This window comes from Phascolarctos cinereus, unplaced genomic scaffold, assembly GCF_003287225.1.
Source record: "Phascolarctos cinereus isolate Bilbo 61053 unplaced genomic scaffold, phaCin_HiC Scaffold_726;HRSCAF=1367, whole genome shotgun sequence".
NCBI lineage: Eukaryota > Metazoa > Chordata > Mammalia > Diprotodontia > Phascolarctidae > Phascolarctos > Phascolarctos cinereus.
The window spans coordinates 353,965,141-353,977,133 of NW_027556098.1; the positions used below are offsets into that span (position 1 = coordinate 353,965,141).

General features: G+C 42.3%; 1 protein-coding gene across 1 annotated transcript in view; it reads left to right on the top strand.

The window, feature by feature from the left end:
• The window catches only part of DNHD1 (dynein heavy chain domain 1), a 150,888-nt gene extending 142,000 nt beyond the window's left edge, over nucleotides 1-8,888 (top strand). The window contains 2 exon segments of the mRNA XM_078146212.1: nucleotides 7,249-8,393; nucleotides 8,504-8,888. Coding sequence (XP_078002338.1) covers nucleotides 7,249-8,393; nucleotides 8,504-8,854 — 1,496 coding nt within the window. The 3' untranslated portion in view covers nucleotides 8,855-8,888.
• The last annotated feature ends 3,105 nt before the right edge of the window (nucleotides 8,889-11,993 follow it).

Genomic DNA, 11,993 nt, shown 5'->3' on the forward strand with positions numbered 1-11,993 from the left:
ATGGCTCTGCCAGTCAAAAGTTCTACATCTATCTAGCTCTGGAAATATGTCCACTGGAAACACATACTATAGCTATTCTGAGCCCCTTCCTTGATACTCTCCCTGTTGCCTCCTTTGAAACCTCAAGAGTCAAATCACTTTGAGGTATGGAAGTAATGACTCTGTCTTCAAATTGTCAAAGGCCTATACTCCTCTATTAAAAAGTGATTTTTCCAGACATTAATTATGAGCTGCTTAGATGTGAAACATTTAAGCTGAGGTTGGGTTATGCAGATAACTATAGCCTCACACATAGCTTTGGGTCAGTTTCTCCTTTCTCTACCAATACTATGTCCACAGTCAAAACTAGTGTCACCTAGATAAATGGGCACAGCCTTTTGGGGATGGGCCAGAGAGTAATTGAGTTAAACCCCTTGTCCAAGCCCACAGTTTGGCAGTGATGGTTGAGGCAGCAGGAGGCAATGGGACCTTTCAAGAACTATGCAAAGCCTCATTGCCAAGGAGGCCGCATAAGTTTCTGGAATAAAAGACTTATTTTCTCAGAGCAATTAAATTTAGAGAAAGCATCAAGTCCATGTGTCTTCCTGAATTTTTAGCTCTTTAAACTTCATCAGAATCTCTCAGCTTTTATCTCTGACCAATACTGGTTCACCTATGAGTATCACCAGAGTCATTCTGATAAGAAATTCAACCCAACCTTTGGTTTTCGTCTGCCTGGAAGAAGCCTCACTTCTTTTGCCATCAAGAAGGATTACCTTTCCTCATATGTAGGAATTTACATTATTTACTGCTTATGCCCATTCCATCATAGACTAAGTTCAACAGTACTGCAGTAACTTACAAAAGAGGCTGGCTTTAACACTGCTACCCCGCCAGTTGGAAGTGGAGTGAGCTCCAAAGGCCATACAGTGGTAACATCTGCTGTCTCAGACTTCTACAAAAATTGTCACACTTTAGAGAATATTTGAGATGTTGAATGCTGCAAAACGTTAACTCTTTTCCTCTGCCCCATTGCTCCCAGTTCTGCTTTTTGTAGACAAAGAAAGCAATCTCTTTCACATATTAGACCTTTGACAATTAGTAGACAGCATCTTCTGGATTTTCTCCTAAACTGTTTCCCCTGGAGTCCAAAGGATCTTTGATCCTTATTTCAGGAACGAGTGCCTTTCTTAAAGTCAAGGTGATTAATCAGATTGATTCCACCAGCAACAGATGATAATAGAATATGCTAGTTTCCTATGGACCCTAAATCAGACCTCATATGAAATATTTCTGCTTGAGAACATCAGTTTTTAGAAGGCTTGGCTCTACCTACTTAAGATGGTCCAGATGGACTTGGCTGTCAAACTGACCACACATTTGTGGCAACATATTCTGCTTCTGTTTTTGACCAGCCTAGTTGTCAGGTGCATGCCAGCAGTCAGGTACATGATGTGAAGGAGAGGAATCCAGGATGACTTTTGGGGGAGGTGGCTGCCCAGCCCACTTGTGTCAGCCATTCACAGGAGTTTTACGCAGTCTATTTGCCATCTGCTGTTAAGGGAGCAGCAAGGTTCTCTACTCATCTTTCATCTCCGAACCAATCTTACTTTGCCCATCCTCCAACCCATATTTCTCTTAAAAAAATGTTACTGATATATTTTTACATGACCTTCACTTCAGAATATATCCATCTTCTTCCGTCACCCAACCCCCAGTAGCCATTCCTTATAACCTACTATATGCCAGAGAAAGACAAAAATGAAAGTCTGCCCTCAAGGACCTTATATTCTGTCATAGGAAATATGTATGAGTGGATACATAAATATAAGACAATTTAGAGGGGGAAGGCATTAGCCACTGGAGAAATAGAGACTTCTTATAGAAGATGCTATTTGAGTTCAGTTTTGAAGGGATTCTAAAAGACAAAGACAAGGAAGGAATGCATTTGAGGCCTGGGGAAAGCCAGAGGGCTACCTCTTAGAATCTTCTGCTCTCCTGCTGTCCTCAGGAGAGATCAGTGTTTGAGACACTGTCTTGATTCACTCAGTCAGTGAGTAAAGGCACATTGTGGATTTTTATCTTCTCCATCAAGCAACTATCTCCAGTGTCAACACCAACTCCTTGGTAATTTCCCATGGGGTATTACAACCTAAGATCACAACCCTTCTTCTATCTATTACCCGGGTATTCCCCAAGACTCTGTCATGGGCCCTCTTTTTTTTTTTTCCTTCTATACTCCCTTAGTGAACATCAGCTCTCATGGGTTAAATTATGCTCTCCATGCAAAGGACTCCCAAATCTAATCTCCCAACCCTAATGTCTCTCCAGAAGTCCAATCTTTAATAAGATATCCTGTAGAAATTACAAAGTCACTATAACATGTGTAAAATGGAACTAATATTTTCTCTAAAACCCACTCCTTTTCAAACTGCTTATTTCCATCAAAGGACCAGAATTCTAGTTACTCAGGCTTGAAATGTTGGAGTCATTCCTGATTCTTTTCCTCTCTTTCATATCCCATATCCAATTAGTTGTCAAATCGTCACTTCTGCTTCTACATCTCTTGTACCCATCACTCTCTCTCTACTCATATCCCAATCCCAGGTTAAGTCCTCATCAGTTCTTGCCTGGATTAATGCAATATCCTCCTGATTAGTCTCCCTTCTCCCCATCTCTTCCCTCTCTAATTCATTCTCCACTCCTTTACTAGAAAACTCTCCTGTGTGGCTCCTTATTACCTCTAAGATAAAATACAAACCCTTCACCCTAGCATTTAAAGCTCTCGCAATATGACTCCCCACTGACTTCTGTTGGAGGAACCACAAGAAAGAGAAAACAAAACAAAACAGAAGAAAAAAATAGCAAATAGTATGCTTCAATCTGCATTCAAACCCCATAGTTCTTTGGATTTGGATAGCATTTTCCATCATGAGACCTTTGCAGATGTCTTAGATCCTTGCACTGCTGAGAAGGGCTAAGTGTATCAAAGTTAGTCATTGCACAAGGTGGCTGTTACTGTGTACAACGTTCTCCTTGTTCTGCTCACTTCATTCAGCACCAGTCCATACAAGTCTTTCCAGGTTTTTCTGAAGTCCTCCTGCTCATCATTTCTTATAGCACAATAGTATTCCATTACATTCATATACCACAACTTGTTCAGCCATTCCCCAGTTGATGGGCATTCCCTCAATTTCCAATTCTTTGCCACCACAAAAAAGAGTTGCTATAAATACATTTGTACATGTGGGTCCTTTTCCCATTTTTATGATGTCTTTGGGATACAGCCCTAGAAGTGCTATTGCTGGGTCAAAGGGTATACACATTTTTATAGCCCCTTTGGACATAGTTCCAAATTGCTCTCCAAAATGGTTGGATCATTTCACAACTCCACAACTCACTATCTGACAAAAACTGCTGGAAAAACTGGAAAAGAGTATGGCAGAAATTAGGTATCGACCAAAATCTCACACCATATACCAAAATAAAGTCAAAATGGGTTCATGATTTACATATAAAGGCTAATACTATAAGCAAACTGGGAGAGCCAAGGAATAGTTTACCTATCAGATTTATGGAGCAGAAGAATTCATGACCAAACAGGAGATAGAGAACATTACAAAATACAAAATGGAAATTTTTGATTACATTAAATTGAAAAGTTTTTGCACAAACAAAGCCAACCCAACCAAGATTAGAAGGAAAGTAGAAAATTGGGAAAGAATTTTTACAACCAGTGTCTCTGATAAGAGCCTCATTTCTAAAATATATAGAGAATTAAGTCAAATTTATAAGATTACAAGTCATTCCCCAATTGATAAATGGTCAAAGGATATGAACAGGCAGTTCTCAGATGAAGAAATTAAAGCCATCTGTAGTCATATGAAAAAATGCTCTAAATCACTATTGGTTAGAGAAATGCAAAGCCAAACAACTCTGAGGTACCACATCACACCTATCAGATTGGCCAAGATGACAAAACAGGAAAATGATAAATGTTGGAGAAGATGTGGGAAAATTGGGACACTAATGCATTGTTGGTAGAGTTGTGAACGTCATTTTTTCTTCCCAACCCTCTGGGGATGAAAAGTTATGAGTTCATTCTATCTCGGCCCTGTGGCCTGGCCACAGGATCAGGAAGCCTCAGAAACTACATGGGAACTCTGCTTCCCATGTGGCCCACCCAGGATCTTTCTCTGTCTCTCTCTCATCTCCCCTTCCCTTCCTTCCCTTTTCCAGTGTTCATTACAGTTATAGTGCTTCTTTACTCTCAAGAGGGACTACCTCAACAAAAAATTTCAACTATACCAGTACAAGACAGGGAAAACATGGTGAAGAGTTCTTTCTCTGGACTGAATATTGCCTGGGGGAGTTTTGTGGGCTGAGAACTTAATAGGGGTCAATAGCATGATACAGCAGCTGAAAGAGCTGATGGGATCTTAGACTATGTTAAGAGAGGCTGAGCTTTAAGTAGTAAGTCTTTGCTGTCCTCTGCCCTGGCCAGGTCACATCTAGTGTATTGTGTTCCAGACTGTTTGCCACACAGTTTAAGAAGAATATTGATAAACTGGAGAACATCCAGGCAAGGACACCCAGAATGGGGAAGGGACTTGAGTTCATGCCATATGAGGATAAGTTGAAGTAACTGGTGATATTTAGCCTGAAAAAGATAAGACTTAGGGAGGATATGATAGTTGTATGTAAGCTCCTTAGTTATTAGAGAAGCATATGGAAAGGCTGTCACATGGAAAAGTAGTCAGATTGGCCTTTTAGTCTCAAAGGGAAAAATTGGGAACAATGGGTGGAAATTGCAAAGAACCAAATTTAGGCTTGGTGTCAGGGAAAACTTCCTTAAAATTAGAGCTATCCAAAAGTGTGATGGCGATAGGGGGTTTCCCTTCACTGGAAATTTCAAGCAGAGGTTTGATGACTACTTACTGGATATATTATAATAGTGATTCCTTTTCAGATATGGGTTGGACCCTATGGCTATTGAGCTTCCTTCAGCCTTTGGGATTCTGCCATGTTTTGAATCCTCTGGTCTCAAAGTATCCTGGCACTTACAGTTATTCTCAGCCTTCCAAGAAGTATATCTCCCTTATCCTGAAGCACCACTCTCTGAAGAGGTTCCTTATGTAATTAGTTATGAAGTAAAGAAAACCTTCCTAACAATTGGCAGTGTCCCAAATTGCAGTGGGCTACCTTTTCTCTGGAGGTCTTTAAGCAGAAGATTCTCAGTGATGTAGAGAGGATTCCTGCACAGCACCTGGGTTCCCTGCTCACATGTAGGACCCATAGAATCACTACCCCAGGATCAAGATGCGGCCAAGGCCAAAATGGAGCTAGGGCGAAGGCCCAAGCTGAGCCTGGGGCTGTTGGCAATGCTAAAACCATAACTAAGGCCAATGCCCATGCTGGAGTCAAGTCAGTGATAGAGGCTGTGACTATATATATGGAGCCTCTATTAGGACTAGGACCAAGACAGGATTGGAGACCTTCAGATCTACCTTATAAGGTTGTTGTTAGGGTTAAATTAGAAAAATATATAAAGTATTTGCAACCTTTAAAGTGCCATTTAAATCTTAGTTATTTTTACTTTAAAATAGTATTTTTTCCAATTACATGTAAAGAAAGTTTTTAACATTTTTGTTGTTGTTTTTTGCTAGGCAGTGGGGTTAAGTGACTTGCTCAGGGTCACACAACTAGTAAGTGTTATGTGTCTGAGGCGGGATTTGAACTCAGGTCCTCCTGACTCCAGGGTCAGTACTCTGTTGTTTTTAACATTTAAAAAAAAATTTAAGTTCCAAATATTTTTTTCTCCCTCCCTCACCTCCCCCCTCCCTGAGATGGTAAGAAATTTGATATAGGTTATATATGTGCAATCATGTAAAACATATTTCCATATTAGTCATGTTGTGAAAGAAGAACCAGAGCCAAAGGAAAAAAAACACACAAAAAAAGTGAAAATAGTATGCTTCAATTTGCATTCAAACTCTATCAGTTCTTTCTCTGGATATGGATAGCATTTTTCATCATGAATCATTTTGGAATTGTCTTGGATCATTGTTTTGCTGAGAAAGCTAAGTCACTCATAGTTGATCACTGCATAATGTTGCTGTTGCTGTGTACAATGTTCACCTGGTTTTGCTTACTTCACTTTGCATCAGTTCTTGTAAGTCTTTCCATGTCTTTCTGAGATCTGCCTGCTTGTCATTTCTTATAACACAATAGTATTACATTCCAGCCATACACTACAACTTATTCAGCCATTCCCCAACTGATGGGCATCCCTTCAATTTCCAATTCTTTGACACCACAAAAAGAGCTGTAAATCTTAGCTGTTATCATAAGGAATCCTGCCTGTCCTCAGAGAGAGACTGTAGCCACTATGCCCTAGCCAAGTAGAACTGAGATGGATAGCAGGGGACTCTTGAAGAGATGCAACCTAGAAGCAGGGAGAGGGAACAATACGCAGAAAAGTCTACATGCCCAGCATTTACCATAAGACCCAATGAAGCTTTGCACTCAGGAAAGATTCCACTCCCAGAAGGTAGCAAGCCACTTGAGAGCTTGATGACATCGCCAGAAGATTTTAGGAGTCCTACAGTATCAGAGGCATGGATTACCCCCTTCACATATGTTCCCTGGCCATGTGCGTTCCCTCCAAGTGTGTTCCTCATACACAATCATTATTGTGCCTATTCTACCTATTTATGGTAAAGGCTTCAGATTTGTGGAGGAAATGTAACTTACTAAATGTCTTTGCTTTGAACTAGTTGCATTTACTGACTAGAGAAAAACACACAAGTGGAGGCTTGTGAGCCATAATTTTAAATGGATAAAGATTCACAGAGTACCTTGACCTGGAGTGGTTATTCTGTGTTGTCATTCAACTCTTGAGATTGTGTGTGTGTGTGTGTGTGTGTGTGAGAGAGAGAGAGAGAGACAGAGACAGAGACAGAGAGACAGAGAGAGACACAGAGAGAGAGAGAGAGAGGAGAGAGGGGCAGGGGCAGGGAGGGCCCTCTGTGTGTGTGTGAGGGGGGAGTGTCTTTCTGTGTATATATGTGTGGGGACATCCCTGAATGTAGAAAAGGTCAAGTTTGGATATCTGTGTGTATACAATTTTCCTCTGCATGCATCTTTGTCTGTGTATGGAGAACCTTCCCTTTTGTGTGGAAGAGCCTGGGTAGGTGTAGAGGGTGACATCTCTCTCCTGCAGTATCTTGTTCCTCTTAATTTTCCATCTTCACCTTCTCAACCCACTAGATAAGCCAGAGTTAGAGGCATCATTAGAGGTAGAGGCCCAAGCACACCTGATCTCTGCATTGTCTGAGCCTCGCAGCTGTGGAGTAACTGAAGGGCCCCAGGCTTGGCTATTAAGGAAAAAGAGTCGGGCCCTTTTGGCTTCTCTACACAAGGCCCAAGATCCCTGGGGACCCTCAGGCCTGCCTAGTGCCCGAAGCCAGGCCCTTCATCAGGTGAAGTATCGACTAAAGCATCGAGTGTCCCAGGCTATCCAGAGGCTCAAAGCATTGCAGGCCATGCTGGCCTTGAGCTCTCATAGCCAGACCCTTGGCTGCAACTCCTCTAAAGGGCTGCAGACCCTGGAAGGCTTCCTGGAGGAGGAAGGCACAGCATTAGGTATGCTATTGCCAGAACTTCATAGTGACCTGTGCTGCCTGGAGAGCCAGCTGGCAGGGGGCCTTCCCTGCTCCTCTCCACGATGTGAAGAAGTAGCCACTGCCCTTTGGGCTGGCCGTCCCCCTCTTCCCTGGCGGCATCACATGTCTGCGGGGCCCCAGCCACCCTGGCTGTGGCTGCACCAGCTGTGGCACCAGGGCCAGTTGCTAACCAAATACTTAAGTCTATGTGGACAGCTCGATATGGGAGGGTCTGACCAACAGAATCGCTCATTTCACCTGTCTGCCTTCCGTCATCCCAGAGGGTTATTGCTGGCTATTCGCTGGGAGGCCAGCCAGAACTGGGTTTACCGCTACACCACTTCAAATTTAACATCAAGTGTGACAGCTAGCCCTGGCCATCCACCTCTGACCTGCCCTGCCTCCGTCCCTGGTGCACACCCTCACTTCCAGCTTCGCCCCGATTTTATCTCCCCATCTCGTAACCCAACCCCCAAGCTTGACCCTGCCCGCCACAGCCCCAGTGATGGTCCCCAATATAGCGGTGGTCCGCAGCCCAGGCCTGGCCCTAGCCCCCAAGATGGCCCTCAATCCAGCCTTGGTCTCAGTCCTGGCTTCTATAGCCGACTTGGCCTTAGTCATGGCTTTAGCACTGGCACCAGCCCCAGGTTCAACATGGGCCGTAACCCTAACCCTAGTTTTGGCTTAGTCTCTAATCTCAACATTGGTGTAGCTCAACAAGGGATTGAAGCAATTCACCTTCAGTTTCAGGTAGGTACTCTATCCCTGTCCCCTCTCCTTCTGGCTATAAGCATTAACCCTGATTCATTTCATGCCTTTCCTTGATGTCTCAGTCCTGACAATGATGATTGTGCCCCCAGGTGGAATGTGGACCAAACCCCTTAGCTCCTGAGGGTGGCCTTCTAATAACAGGACTGGTCCTCTATCATGCTGAATGGGATCCCGAGGACAGAGCCTTGCAAGATGGGCACTCAGGCAAGCCCAGCCCTCTGCCCCCTGTCAGTGTCACTCCCCACTTCATCAACCAAGATCTACCATTGCCCCCCTCTTCTCTGCCTCTCTATCTCTGTCCTGTCTACTTGGGGGGAGTCCTGGGCTCCCCACGACTGGACCGTGCCCACCTTGTGTTACACCTGCCACTGCCTACCAAAGTGTCTCCTGCCACTTGTGTTCAACGCAGGGTATATGTGTGTAGTCCACCTCTGATCTGAGCCAATATCCAGAATAAAAGAGGCTGGCAAAAGGCACGTGTGTGTGTGTGTGTGTGTGTGTGTGCGCGCGCGTGCGTGCACCACACACATACTCCCTTGTTGGCTTTTCTACTCATGCATGTTCAGGCAGCCTTTGAGACAGAGGGAAAAGAGAGAAGGTGGAATTAATTCAACCCCTTTCCCTCATCTGGTAACAGCTATTTGGTCTTTTAAGTCTGGAGTTTGGCGAGCCTGGGGGAGGGAATAAAAGAATAGTGAGGTGTACAGTGAGGGATTGACACCAGGCCAATAGCACCCACTGCCATTACTATAGTGGGGCAGGATCTAAAGGATCATCCTACTCAGTCCTTCACTTTCTGCTACACTGTATGCTTCTAGGTCTGACACCACCTCTCTTCCTAGAATGCCTTTCATCAAGTTGGAGCTCTCTAGAGTTCAAGAAGAACATATTTACTTAGAGCATCGAATAATAGGTAGTGAGCAGGCCTCAAAGGTGACACACACTGGCTGTATAACTTTGGATAAGTCATCTAACCCCTCAGTGCCCTAAGCAACTCTCTTCTAACTATAAGTTGCAAAGAAGCTGCTAACCTGAATTGGTAGAGGGTTATTTCCCACTTGGGAATTTCCCATACTAATGAAATCATAGGTCTAGTCCCTATCCTTATATTTACAAGGGAAGAGTATAGTTCATAACACAGAAAATCATCCCATGGGCCTTCCTTCTGGTCTACAGTCTAGTAAGACTTTATCTACTTTTCAATTCATCTGACTTAGTCTTTTGGTCAAGCTACAATAAATACCATATCATAGCCAATCTATGATGACTATCAGTGGGCATTAGCCTTAGCAATCTAGCCATCACCACCTCCTGCCCCATTCCCCCATCATGTGGTCCCTATCATTATATTCTCTGTAGTGTACCTATGAGACACAGAATAATGCATATAAAATAAGTGCTGGATTTGAAGTCAGGTCGTGAAGTCAGAAGTCAGGGTGTGTCTAGCTCTGTGACCTTTGTTAAGTCCATACCCCTCTCTGGACCTCAGATTCTTTTTTTTTAGGGGGGGGGTTAGGCAATGGGGTTAAGTGACTTACCCAGGGTCACACAGCTAGTGTTATGTGTCTGAAGTCACATTTGAACTCGGGTCCTCCTGAATCCAGGGTCGGTCCTCTATCCACTGTGCCACCTAGCTGCCCCTGGACCTCAGATTCTTTATCTGTAAAATTAGGGCACTGTACTAAAGGACCTTTACTTCTAAGTACAGAATGTCCCAAAAGTCCTAATACAGTTTTAAGCTTTGCCTATATATACACTACAAACCAAGTATAACCCATGCTCTAAAAATGGAAAAGTCCCAGGTATACTTTAGAGGATTTCTTACTTTTCTAGTTCATAGCTGTACTGGCCCCTCCCACAAAAAAATATGAGAAAATCACAATCTGATAACCAACTTCTCTTTCAACAAAGCACTTTTTTCATACATTATCTTTTCTTGAAATGATGGTATGTGATAGGATCTGTGCATCAAATCATTCAGATAACTTCTCTGGTGTGGATTATAGAATTCGAGCATCTCAAGAATCCAATAACTATACCTTTAAATATAAAAAGTAAAGTCCTTTGATTTATGGAACACCTACTGTGGTCTTAGCATTGCTGCAATATTCAAAGGTAGACTAGCTGGCTACAAGGTCCCTCTCCTTAGAAGGGGTTTCTATATAAGCTGAGAAATGCACAGATGTACATGCACACAGGATTTCAACAGAAAAAGGCATGCTTCTTGATTCTGATTAAATACTCGTATTTATGAATGACATCTTGAGAGATGATAGCTTTCCTACATCTGGCCCCTTTTGATCATTGTTGCTGCAACCTCTATCTGGACGGAAGCTCATTACTTTGGACTTGAGTAACCTAGGAGTCCAGTCCAGGGTTCTTTCCTGAGGAGAAGTGGGGCCGAGGAGAGTGAGGCAGTTCCATGTTCCTGAAGTAAGTAGGCTTCAAAAACACAGCATATCAGATGTGGAAGGGACTTTATATGTCACTTGGTACAACAGCTTTTGTTTATAAAACTGAGGCCCAGTTAAGGGATGTCTCCAAGGCCACAAGAAGCACGTGGCAAAGTTGGGATTCAAACCCAAAACCGACCATTTTGAATGGATGAAAAGCATTAAGTATTTACTACGTGCCAAATAGTTTGATTACACCACATTTACTTGCCCATCATAGGTTATGCATCTGTTCACACTGGAAGGGACGGGGGTGGGGGCACATATACCTACTGGAGAACTTGGATGGTAGAATTATTAAGCACAAGATCACATATAGCTCTGGATACTAATGAAACAAGTATTTATTGCCTACTATGAACCAGGCACTGAGAAGCCTGGTGCTAGGAAAGACAAAGACAAAAATGAAACGGTCTCTGTCCTCAAGGAACTTATGTTTTACTGGGATGGTATAGCATATTCACAGAGAAGTAAATAAAAAATTTACAAAATAAATACAAAGTTATTTCAGTGAGGACTGGCACTGAAAACTTGGGAAATGAGTAAAGGCCTGATTGTTTACACCATAGAGAATGAGCAGACCAATGAATTATATAAACAATTAAAAACACTAGGAAAAGAATAAATTAAAAACCCACAGTTAAACACCAAATTGGAAATCCTAGAAATTGAAGGTGATGTTAATAAAACTGAATCTAAGAAAACCATTAATAAAACTAGAAGTTGGTTTCATGAAAAAAAAAACCCAATAAACTACTGGTTGATGATTTTTTTAAGAAAAAACCAAAACAAATCACTAGTATCAAAAAGGAAACTGTGAATATGCCACTAATGAAGGTAAAATCAAAGCAATTAGAAGTTATTTTGCCAATTATATGCCAACAAATTTAACAATTTAAGTGAAAACGAAGAACACTTACAAAAATATAAACTCTCAATATTAACAGAAGAGGAGCTAAAATATCTGAATAAACCTATTTAGAAAAAGAAACCGAACCAACCATAAACAAGCTTTGTAAGGGAAAAGCATCAGGACCAGACTGATTTACAAGAGAATTCTACCAAACATTTAAAGATCAACTAATTCCAATATTAAATAATCTGGAATAATAGGTAAAGAAGGAGT